Source organism: Octopus bimaculoides, chromosome 6 (assembly GCF_046866305.1).
Source record: "Octopus bimaculoides isolate indiv1 chromosome 6, ASM4686630v1, whole genome shotgun sequence".
Classification (NCBI taxonomy): Eukaryota; Metazoa; Mollusca; class Cephalopoda; order Octopoda; family Octopodidae; genus Octopus; species Octopus bimaculoides.
This window is the reverse complement of record NC_142933.1, coordinates 21968776-21981367: the sequence shown is the minus strand read 5'-3', so window position 1 is coordinate 21981367 and position 12592 is coordinate 21968776. Positions and strand designations below refer to the sequence as shown.

General features: G+C 35.0%; 1 protein-coding gene across 2 annotated transcripts; it reads right to left on the bottom strand.

Moving 5' to 3' along the window:
- Nucleotides 1-891: 891 nt before the first annotated feature.
- On the bottom strand, nucleotides 892-11139 carry LOC106882822 (heterogeneous nuclear ribonucleoproteins A2/B1-like). Of its 2 annotated transcripts, XM_052968985.2 has the most exons (3): nucleotides 10488-11139; nucleotides 2588-2665; nucleotides 892-2476 (listed from the first exon to the last, which is right to left on the bottom strand). In XM_052968985.2, the coding sequence occupies exons 1-3, from the start codon at nucleotides 10912-10914 to the stop codon at nucleotides 2409-2411; spliced, it is 573 nt and encodes a 190-aa protein (XP_052824945.1). In that variant the 5' UTR covers nucleotides 10915-11139; the 3' UTR covers nucleotides 892-2408. The 2 variants fall into 2 exon arrangements, with proteins under 2 accessions (XP_052824945.1, XP_089209703.1); XM_089353577.1 differs by lacking the exons at nucleotides 892-2476; nucleotides 2588-2665 and having other exon boundaries at nucleotides 8175-11139.
- Between the last annotated feature and the right edge of the window lie 1453 nt (nucleotides 11140-12592).

Here is a 12592-nt window from a genome sequence, read left to right as displayed (position 1 = left end):
TTTGATAACTTATGGTCTTCTTCCTCCAGTAGTCTAGAATAACCTGCTGTCAACACAACTGATTTTCACACCTGGCTACATGGCAATGGTAGCTAAATAGTCTTCTCTACACAGCACTGCTCAGGCAGTCTCATTCAGGATAATTCTACAACCCTTCCTTCATAATCTCACTTGTAAGATGAAAGAAAAAGCTAATTCAACAGGACATCATGGCAGTGCAACAGCTCTGCTCTAACTGCCAACACCCAGCCACATCTTGTATTTTCAATATTAATTCTAACAAGGGAGATTCCAACTGCTAGAAATAGCAGCAAAATCTCCATCAAAAAGGAAGGACACATCGAATAAAGTCCTAGATATATTATGGCTCAATTAAAGAAAACAAGCAGAATGTACAAGTCACTTTAACATCCACTTTTCTATGCTAGCACCACTCAACTCACATTTGTCAAGGAAGATTTTTGATGGTCAGATGTCCTTCCTATCATCAACCAGCACCTGTTTCCAAGGTATGAAAAAAATTTTGGCCAATCTGATGATTGAAACAAAAGATATTTTATATATTAACTAAGTTTAGAAACTATAGGAACAAGAAAATGTGTCCAAAGGATTGCCCCTTCAATTATGCCATTCGTCTTTTGTCTTATTTCTGTTAAAATCTAAGCTTTTGTCTAAATTAATCTTGAACAGATTGAATTTATTAAAATAACTGAAATTTATGGCTTAAATTGAAGTCGTATCACTAACCATAAAAATTTCCTAATAAGATAAACAGAAAATTATTTTAAGTGTGGAAATAAACTGTTTCTAAGTATCATTAAATTAATGATGAATGGCAACCACCTGAGAAATTATATTAAAATAAAGAAAACACCAAGAAAAAATACCAGGTTTTAATAAAATAAAATTAGTTTATTTAACTTGGAAGACCAAAAATTCTTCATAAATTTTAGAAAAGTATTTTATTATATCCAAGAATCTGGCAATTTGAGCCTTAAAAGGGTGTCAGAACCTCATCACCTCTATAAAGAGCAAATCTTTTGGAAGGAAGAGTTGCATACAGCCTCCTTCAGTATAGAACTAAAAACCGAAATGGAAATGATGGAATTTTGAAAACTGTTACCTTCACAAAAGTATTTTGAATAATTTACTACATTGGGAAATAAAAATTAATAAACGCATTTCAACACATGTTCAATAATTTTAAAGTTGTTAAACGTAAATTATTTCAAATTTCAATCTAACAATGAATGAATGAAAGAGAATTAAAGGTTAATGCGCATTACAAATCTTACTAAGTAATGTATGGGATCTTTCTGGTTTGACATCTGATTGTTTTGTCAAATTTTTATAGATGCAGTTTCAAGCTAATGGTGAAAATTTCAACTGTTTTGGGGAGAGAAAAGAGACAAGTTTTAAAGCTTGAAACTTCAGCTTTAGCCAAGCATAATAAGCTGGAAGTCTGAAATGTCATTTCCCATAGCAACATATTGAAATTTAAACCAGGAGTAATGAAAGGAAAAAGTTAAAAACCAAGGAGGCTTCAGTAAGCTATTTTCCACAAAAGGAAATTAGTAATTGTTGGTAGAAGCACTGAGTAGCACTGCAAGAAAACAGGTTGCATTGAATTTTTCTGTGTAGAAAGGAGCCTGATCAGAAGGTGATGGTGCCTTCTACTCACAAACACCAGTTTCTACAAGGAGTTGAAAACAAATCATGTGCAGAGAGCATACTCAGTAACTCAGTGAAGGTAGGTGCTGCTGGAATGAGGGTAGAAGACAAACACTGTAGAAGGACCTAGAATTTAGAACACAATTGGTCTCAGTATGCTGTACCATGTTACACTTTTGTGATTTTTTTTTTTTTTTTTTTTAAAGAAAATGCTGCAGTGTATCAGCAGAGTACCTGAAAGTCTCTAGGTGAGGTATCAGATACAGGAGTCAATGAGAAAGGATGACCAATTTAGTAACAAAATGGTACAAGAGACAATAAGTCACTAAAAATGTTTGTGGGAAGTGACGAAGAATTGTACAGAGGACAGAGAGAAGCGTCCAGGATTTAGCATCATTTGCCAATTTTTGCTTCTTTACTGAGCAATGAACTGGTTTTGAGACAAAACGTCCAGGTCAAGTCAAAAAAATGTTTTGCAAATATTCACAAGTCATTGGTCTGTTCTTGAGGAACTTCTTGACAACTTCTACTTATAAGGCCAAGCTTATGGAAGTGTTGGTTCTTGACTTGTTCAACCATTTCAAGCAAGGCCTCATCTTCCACAACAGGTCTTCTTAACCTTGGCTTGTCTTTGAGGGTAGTGTCATCTTCCTTGAAACATATGAACCAGTTTTGTGTCATACATTTGTTGACAGTTCTTGTGCCCCTGTTAATTTCTTTTGTTACTGCTCTTGCACTCAAGTCTTTTTCCACAGGTAGTATAAACTGGCTCTAATTGCAATTTTTTCACCACTGATTATCAAAGCTGTAAAATAAAGAATAAACAATTCAGCATTGATATTGAACAAGTATCGAATTAATGATATAACAAGTTACTAAAAACACAATGGAAACAAAAAAAAAAACTTGACCCAACCTGGTAATAGGCATTTGAAAAGCACTTCCATCAAGCAGTGAGAAGTTGCCACCAAAAGAATACAACTGTAGATTAAGTCTGAAAGAAATAAAGAAAGAAGAAAAAAAAACTTAAATTATACATTTACCTTAAAATAATTCATCAAAAATCTATCTAAAAATTTATATTGATACTAGAATTCTTTTACATTCATTATACTTTGAGAAGTGTCTTTTGTCTTTTACAGTTAAATTCCTTTTCTACTACTGTCCACCCAACTGAAGGGGATGGTAAACATGCTTACACACAAAAGCTCTAAGAATGAAAACTCACAACTGGAACAGCATTTTGAGGTATCAACACCAACATATATAAAAACATTTTATGAAACTGTTCCAAAATTTTGATTGAAAAGTAGATAAAACACAGGCTCTACTCATTAAAAAAATAGTCAGAAAAATGGAAGATTTCTGACCTTAGCCAAACTAGGTCATCACAAAGAAGTGAAGTTCTACATAATTGGTACAAAGTAAGCTCAGCAAGAGTGAAGAGTTAATTGAAGCAATGCTCAATGTTTTACCATAAATTTGTCTATGCTAGCCTACCATCAGCTCATTACCAAGTAGTATATATTTTACTGAGATTTTGGTTAACTCTCAGTGCTGAGTTCAGAAGAAAGTAACATGAGGAACCATATCAGGGTCTTGAAGGGTCCCTTTTGATACAACAGAGTGGCAAAAGATAAAACATTTAAGTTAATAAAGTATCTTCTATTAAAAAGAATTAAATTAGAGAATACAAGTAAATTAAAATGGAGGCCACCTTTATCTGCAAAACTGGCGAAGACTTCTTTCAGTTACTGAATGATGACTGTTGAAACAGGAAGAATAAAAAGGATCATCATGGTTAGATAAGAAGTTTAAAGCTGCTGCCATTTTATAGAAAGAGAAAGGAAAGAAAAAGTAAATTCATCCAACACGGGGAAATTTACTTTCCAATTACCAGACGAAATTCACAGACACATTCATCTTTGTATCATCATGCTCATGGGTTAGAATTTGTCGAGGCAGCTTCTCTATGACCAGATTCCCTTCTTGTCACCAACCTTCACTTGTTTCCAAGCAAGGTACTATCTCTCCATAGCCAGATATACGTTTCACAGAAAACTGGAAACAAACCGCTTGTATGATGGTGACACTTATTTACAACCATCAAGACAAGGGCAGAGGCATGCACACAATTGGGCTACCTCACTGCTTTGATGAATGACCGAATGTTTAGCAGGACAGCTGCTGTGTTTACCAAATTCACTCACAATGCTTTGGTTAGCCTGGGGCTATAAGAAGACTTCTTATTCTATGCCATGAAACTGAACCTCCGAGACCACATGGAAACAAGCTTCTCAACCACACAGCCATGCTTGCATGTGTATACATAGCGTCAAAGTTGCAAAAATTCAGACATAACATTCAATAGAGAGTTTATATGCATAGATGAAGCATGGTTTAGTAAAATAGATGCCAAAATTATAACAATTAGCAATTTTATAAAACCTTTGATATCCTTATGTTACCTAAAAGTTCGTTCCTAGGAATAATTGCATTTAATGTCAAATGTAATTTTGAGAACTTACAAATAAAAACTCCATATATCATTAAATGGACAAAATACTTATACATATTTCTGCAATACCAGTTATTATTGTGCAGGCATGATTGTGTGGTTAGGGTCATAATTACAGACAGCTAAGTTTCTGCATAACTTTTTAAGAAAAAAAAAGCATAATTCTAAATGAAATTTCGCAGAAATAAGCTTTCGAGAATGTAGATTATGATTACCTTTTGCTTGTTTCAGTCAATAGGTTGCAGCCATATTGGAATACTGCTTAGAAGGGATTTCGAACAGGAAAATCCTAGTACCTTAATTTTTTTTTTTTTTTTTTATCATTTAAGCCTGGTAATTTTGTCGGTTCAATCTATTATGCTGAACTGCTGTGTATACAGGACGGGCTTCTTTCAGTTTTCTTCTACCAAATCCATTGGTCAGCCAGGGGCTATAGAACAACGCTATAAGTGCCACGCTGTGGAACTGGATCCGGCACCATGTGGTCAGGAAGCAAAACTTTTAACGCTCCTCTTCAAAATGCATATTTTTAAACGATATTTTGCAGACATACGTTTTCGAGAATGTAGATTATACACAGGTATATTGAAACCTCGAATATATAAACCCAAAACAATGAAAAATTCTCGATTTGAGTAAGCGTTCCCTAATTATAGCCTCGGGTTAAGTCTTCAGGGAATTTGGTAGACGGAACATGAAAGAAGCTCTACCAGCACCGCTTGACAACCGGTACTGGTTTACTTACGTCCCAGTAACCTGAGCAGTTTGTTTTTCAACTACATGGTCTCTCAGCTACCATCCCATTGTGGTACATTGGAAATGTCTTCCATAGCTTGGGCATGACCAGTATCACGAGTAAAACAGTGCAATTAAAATCTGTAATCTGAAAAAAAAACAGGTGAGAGTTGGCGATAGGAACAGCATCCGACCATAGAACACTTGCCTCAGTATTTACCCAATTCAGAGAAAGCAGATGTATGAACTGAACTCAGGATATTGGGGCACTCAAATCGTTTTGGCGATTTTTGTTTTCAAAATATTTTAGTAGAGTCAGTCTTTTGCAACTCCTGAGAGGGTTTCTGACTTATGGATTCTTAGACACACACACGCATATATCCATCCCAGTCAAATTACGGATATACCATTATATAGTTTTTTTTTAATAACTAAAACACAATACGTCACTCTTGAATGCCAATTAGGAAATAATTCAAGTGAAAAATCTAAAAGAACCACCATGGGGCTTCACTCTGATAAAGTAAATTCTCTACATCGACCTGCAATAAAAGGAATTTAAATGTTAGTTACCACGACGCCAAAGGTGACTCATGAATTCAAGAACCTAGTCTTCGGGAATGAAACAGTAACTAAAAATCACCAAAACAATTATACTTACACAAAATTGTTGGGTGATTCAAGAAACATATTGGTATATTTTTGTATTTTAAGTAACAGGAGAAAAGGGGGAACTTAAGTGAATTATGCTTATTAAACCGAAATGAATTTTTGACTTAAAAAAGGCCCAAACGCCGATTAGGGACGTTTCTTAAAAACTTTGTGGTGTCAGAAATAAAAGGTGAATCAGAAACCGAGGTGAAAATGAGTTCCAAATGGGAATAAGTAAATGAAAAATAGTTGGTAAATGTCTTAACTTTCTTATACAGGAGATGGAGGTGGTTGGTTGATTTGTTGAAAACGAAAAAAATATGAAAATTTTTGAGTGAATGAGCGAACACTAAGACCTAACTAGATTAAACAAATTGCCTGTCCTATATTGCCGAGATTGGAATTTTCAAAATTAAAATACAAATATACCATTATTTTTCAAACATGTATAATTACTGTAAACACATTGTTGTCGGTAAAAGATAAATTATTAGAAGAGCATCACAGCAAATGTTAAATGATAGGATATTTTGATAAATCAATGCATTCTTCCAGCCACTCAATTTGATAGTTAAAACAGTCCCAAAAGGAATGACAATATTTTACATAAACAAGGGAATATTAAATGAAGCCCAGCATTAACTGGAACTTATTTGGCGGAGTTGGAAAAAGTTATATTTTCTCCATTTTAAAAAGATTTTTTCGGAGTTTTATATTTTAAACATCGGAGATAAACATGATATTGCAATACAAATGGCGATCATACGAAACTAATACTTTAGCATAGCATTTAAAATCACTGGGGACAAATATCGGCGAGTTGTTTTTAAAATGTGTAGAAATTATCTATACATTGCTTCATCCAGGTAGCACTATTTTATTTCGGAAATTGATTCAAATCTACGTTTGATGTCTTTTCATTTGTGCCCAATATTGTTCTAAGTAATTAAGCTGTACACCGCCCTTAATGTAGCCAAGGTTAGCCAGGCGATCATAATTGAACCTGGCAAGAGATTATCTACAATGACATCTTCCAAGATACCACCAGTTTGTTCTGGTGCATGAAGGAAGCCTCTTTTAGTAGTTTTCTCAAAAAACGATTCTAACTTGATTTTCAACAATCTGTATTTCATTGCCAGGAATACCGATTTTAACGACATTCCTTTAAGGAAAGAATACCAGTTTTACTTTTTTAGGGAACAAATTTCCCAGCAATGCTCGTAACACTGAACAAGTTCCCTTTTCAACTTGTGCAGCGCACATCAACTGGTACTCCACTTGCGACGTCATAAACAAGACTAAACATCACGTTCAATGGTAACTCAAGGTTCCATAAACGTTTCCTTTCGTATAGAAATTTATATTTTTGCAAAATGAGGATATCTAAATAACACCAAGAGCCCGTTCAGCTCCTAATGACGCTACACTGACAGTCACATGTATTCCGACTCGCAATAAGGAATTTCTTTTAAAAACTCCATAACATCAGACTCAAAACAACAGTATAATTTACTAGTGGAGTCGTCATTTTGAGAATCATTATAAAAAAACAACTGTTTTGGTGTGCAAGATATTGCTTCATTCGAATCGAATTAATCGAAATCATATGGCGCCAAACGAAATATGCGCATGCGCAGATAGCTTACAAAGAATTGGACTGTCCCATCGAATTTATCTTGTGGAAATTGAAAACGAAAAAAAATAAAATTTCATTTACAAAATAAATAATTAAACAATTTAGAAATGTTTTGACAAAAAAATTTAAAACTACCCCCCCCCCCAATCGCGTACAGACGAAACGAGAATGAGAATGTGTGCAAAGATTGAAATTTTGATATAAAAAAAAAAAAAAAAATCAATATCTCCGATGTTTTAAAACATATCCGAAGAATCTTCAGAAAACGCCGTGAAAAGGGTACTCCTTCCATAACATCACTTATTCAATTCCATAAAAAAATGAAAGACCCACAAAATTAATCCCTTTGAAATTTAAACTGAAATCTAAGAAAGACGAAACAAAATATCACAAAGCATTTAGTCCAACACTGATTCTGACACTCCCTAACCCCACCATGGAATAACGAGTAATCTGTTAGGCCATGAAGGAATTTAGTGAGAAAATAAAATATGACGCTCATGCTTTTGTCAACGACTACTGCAGCGTAAGTGAAGCAAACTGAATCGAGAATCAAAACTAGATCCACATATTCGGCTGGCTGGAGGGGAGCTTACCTCTTTTGGTCTTCTTTTCGGTGCTCTCCGAAGTGAATAAATAATTAAAACTAGCTCCAGAGACAATTGATATAGACACAGCAAAATCAAAATATAATTTACCTTTTATAACTCCTGAGATACTTCGCCAACTCTTGCTAGCAACGGAGTTAACATTTCCTCTACCATTTTCTTTACACGATAATGTATGCGATATCAAGAAATGGAAACTTGCTTCATTCGACACACATCATAAAATGAGTAAGTGGAATTAAAAGAATGGTAACTCATGCTGCTAAAGACCATGCGAGCTACTAAGGCAGCATGATATACATAAGACAGTATTTTTTTTTAATCGTAAGTAATAAAGTAACAAAAAGCATATAAATGTAGTAATCCAAATTTCATTTTAATATACTAATATAGTTTGTTGTCCCTTACATAATATTAAAAAAAACAAACGGCTCTAAATTGGCCTTTATGACAGGTTTTTACCAATGTAACGGAAATGGCATGGGTGGGTTGGCAAGGAAACATACATACAAACATACACAAATAGTAATTGCTTCATACAGGTACTTGAAGGATTGGAGAATGGAAATAAATGGAGGTAACTGTGACGTTCATGACTTTCTGGAGGGCAATAGCGACCTAAGTGATGTAAAGTGAAGTGAATATCGCTAAGAGCGGAAATCGAACCCGGGCCGCGGATTCGACTCATGTCGCCGAGAGCGTCTTCCCTTTTATACTCTACAAACACTTAAATAAGCTTCTCACAAATGTGCATGAAACCCTCAGAGTTAGTAAAGGGAGATGTTGTGACGTTTTATGCCATTTCTAATGAAATAGTAAAAGATTAGTTTGTAAATAAATAATGTTGAGTATATTTAAAGAACTGTTCAAAAATGAATCTTGTTTTGGATGAACATTTTGGCAGGTGGAGTTACATTTTTCCCACGTTTTAGTATTCTTTTTTTTTCTTTTTGTTGTTTTGATAAACATCAAGAGTTTGATAAAATTCCAGAGTTTGTAGCTTTTTTTTCCTTAGGCAATATGTAAAATGAAATACCTAAATCATAATATGCACATTACTATTTAGGATCTTCAGATGGAGATTTCTTTATAAACTATATTTCTTTTCAAATATTTTTCCCCTCGTTGACAATGGGTTATTTAAAAAATTTTTTTTGTAATTAGTCCTTTAGTTTTTGAAGGTAAACCTGAAACAAGCACATGGAGTTAAGTATAACACTAGAGTTACAATTTTCTTCAAGATGTAATTAGAGAAATTTTGTTTTAAATTTCAAGAAAAAGATTTTTATATCATTTACCCATAAACGGTTCTTAGTTAAAGAAGCATTTTGATAATTCCAAATATGTAATTGAGCTCCATGCGTTTCAAATTTGATGTCAAAAACTTAAGGTCTGAATCATTTCAGAAGTACGTTATAAATTAGGAAGAAAAAATACAATCGAGAGATAGGGGGTGCCTTTTGTCCCTCCCTTTTCCCTATCAAGACTACTTGAAAAAAAAAAAAAAAGAAAAAAAAAGCTAATAAATGTATATTTCATGTTATCCCAGGTGGAGGTATGAAAGGGAGAACACGCGGCATTCGGCAAGAGACATTGAAACAAATGCTTTTTTTTTTATAGATAAGAGTGAAGCGATATGAATAATTTTTGTGATTCATGCCTTTTCCCATAGGTGTTTACTTAACGTCGACACCAAAAAGGAACATAAAGCTCCGAGAAAATTGAATCTGGGTCGAGAACTAAGCAACACAAGGAAATAAATTTTAAATGGGTAGTCCTTCATTTAAAACAACAAACCTAAACGCCATAACGAAAATCAAACTATAATCATTCTCGCAGTTGTTCAGGTTGTGTGTCAAAAACTTGGAAGATTACCTTAAATAAAAAGAACAGAGAAACTATGTGAGAGGTTCCCAACAGCAGGAAATGTCTGCCATGGCACCGCAGAATCTGTTTTGTTCATCTTTCTCATATGGTAAATGACATTTGCACATAACAGGAACTGAACATTTATGATGTGTATTTCTTTAAGCTAGGTCAAAACGAGTTTAGATGGAAGTAGGGTCTGCATTAAAATATATGTAATATAGAAATGTTGATATTCTAAAATGTAATGTAATATATATATATGTATAATGTATGTATGTATATATATATAGCATTACATTTCAGAATACGCACACTTATTGCCAATCTAAGAAAAAAATGAGAAGAGTTGTTTAACGTCTATATCCACCCATACTACTACCACCACCACCTCTACCGTAACCCCTACCGTAAGGTCCACCAGTATTACGATGTGAGAAATTACCTTGTCTTTGGGCCCCACCGAAAGATCCGTTGCCGTAATTGGATCCGAAACTACTACCATAGCCATTATTGTAACCATGGCCTCCGTAGCGCCCGTCACTGCCTTGGTAATAACCGCCGCCGTTGTTGTAGTTACCCTGGTTCGATCCCCAGTTGCTACTGTAGCCGCCTCCACCACCGCCGCCGCCGCGACCGCCTGAACGACCTCCGGCTCCTCCACGACCGCCCATTTCAGTCTTCGATACAGCTTTCTTAACTTCGATGCTTTTGTCCCCTAAAGGAAATCTTTTCCTAATTACACACTTGTCTACACAGTCGAAATCATCAAAGGTGACAAAGCAGAAACGCTTCTGCTTACCAGTTGCCTTGTCTTTAATCATTTCCACTTTTTCAATCCTGCCGTACGGGCAGAATAGTTCACGGATTTCTTCTTCGCTTGTCGTCTCTTCCAGGCCGCCGACGAACATTTTCTTTACCGACGCCTGAGTCTCCTCAGATCCATCGCGTGGCATGGCGCGCTTCGTGTCCAGAGTCTTCTTATCGAGCGTGTGTGGTCGCTGTGCCTGAGCCTTGTCTAGTTGTGCAGCCGACTGGTAAGTGACAAAGCCGAAGCCACGAGAACGATTGTTGGTCGGATTCTTCATCACCACGCAATCTACAACTTCACCCCAAGTTTCAAAGTACTGGCGAAGAGTATCTTCTGTAGTCTCATTATTGAGACCTCCGATGAACAGCTTGCGGAATTTTTCTGCGTTGGGGTCATCGTCGCAATAATTCCCCGTCATTTTTAATTCGGTGTGTTGTAGTAGCTTTTTCTCCTCAACAATGGAATCCGACTGAAATTCAGGTTTGATGACGGAGTTTACACAAATATATTTTTTCCTTTCTTCTTCAGTAATATTATATTCGCTGATAGCAGAAGAAATGAGAGAAGATAAAATTCCAAGGCGACTTTTTATAATCAAACTGTGGTATTCTTTCTTCCTGGCTTGCTTGCTTCCGCAGCAGATGAAGAAGAAAAGCTGGCCATGCGAAAGATACGATTTTTACTATAGATTCTGTTTGTGTTTTTTTCTTTGTTTTATTGGAAATTTTACTAAATTTCCGACGAATATAAAAAACACATTGTCGATATGTTTTTCTCGTTTACCATTCACCTCTAATTAATTTTTTAATTACCTTCGACCTCAATCGACTACGAAAATAAAATTCTTGAATAAAACTTTATACGACAATTTAAATAACCGCTGAACCACATGGTATGCGATAGAGCCATCCAATTGGTTGGTAAACAGCCAATCACAAATCACATAACTGACCTACTTTTTCTTCTCTCCTCCAAAAACTTAAAATTTGTCTCAAGATGAAGGGTCTCCTTGTAAATTACACTATATATATATTCATATACACACACACACACACATAATAAATCTTTAAAAAATATAACCTCTTTCTATTTGCCCAGAGTTAACTAGCTAGAAAAGTGTTTCGTAATTTTTCTAAAATTCTTCTTTTAGACAAAGGTCTGTAAACGCGAAATATTCACGTAGAAATGTATTAATTTTGTTCTTTCTTTCTCTAATCAAATGATGAAGGAAAATAGACAAAGAAATAATTGCATTTATCACTAGAGATAATGCTTAAGTGTAGTATTATGTTTGTCTGAACATTATTTATTTTTCAAGGCCATATCTAGCCCGGATTAAGTTTCTTTTTATTACCCTGTGGTCATAGGAAAAAAAATACCATTACTATTGAGTCGATCGATATTGGAAGGTGCTCCAGCAACGATCAATTTTGTAATTAAAAAATGTGCTTGCTTTTATTACAGTGTATGATTAGAGAGAGACGAGCTACTTTTTTTCTCGGACACCGTATCGTGAATACTGTACTAAATTTAAATAAATGCTGTTACTGATTTATATAATAACCATCGGGCAACGTGAATACTGTGCGAAAAATACATATTACTATTCGGTAATTTTTCCCCAATATCTAATGCATTGATTTTTTCTTTATTGAATGTGTGTATTCTGACTAAGGCGGTGAGCTGGCAGAATCGTTAGCGCATCAGACAGAATGTTTAGCAGCTCTTCTTCCGGCTCTTTACGATCTGTGTTCAAATATCGGCGAAGTCAACTTTACTTTCAATCCTTTCCAAATAGATAAAAATCAAGTATTAGTCAAGTACTGGGATTGATATAATCGACTAACCTCCTCCCGCTAAAAATTGCTGGCCTTGTGCCAAGATTTAAAGCGATTATTAGATGATTCTCGGCACCAAGTACAAATCCTACCGAGGTCAAATTTTTCCTTCAGCTTTCCAAGATTTCTTTAAAAAACACACTAATCCAGGACAGTGGAACAGTGGATTCGCAGAACTGTAAAAATGTCAGATTGATGCATTGTTATACTTGTTTTAGCTCTTGTGTTCTGAATCCCATATTGGTCTACTTGGATGGT

Excerpts from the sequence above, each read along its gene's own strand:
- LOC106882822 (XM_089353577.1), bottom strand. The coding sequence starts at position 10,914 with ATGACGGGGAATTATTGCGACGATGACCCCAACGCAGAAAAATTCCGC.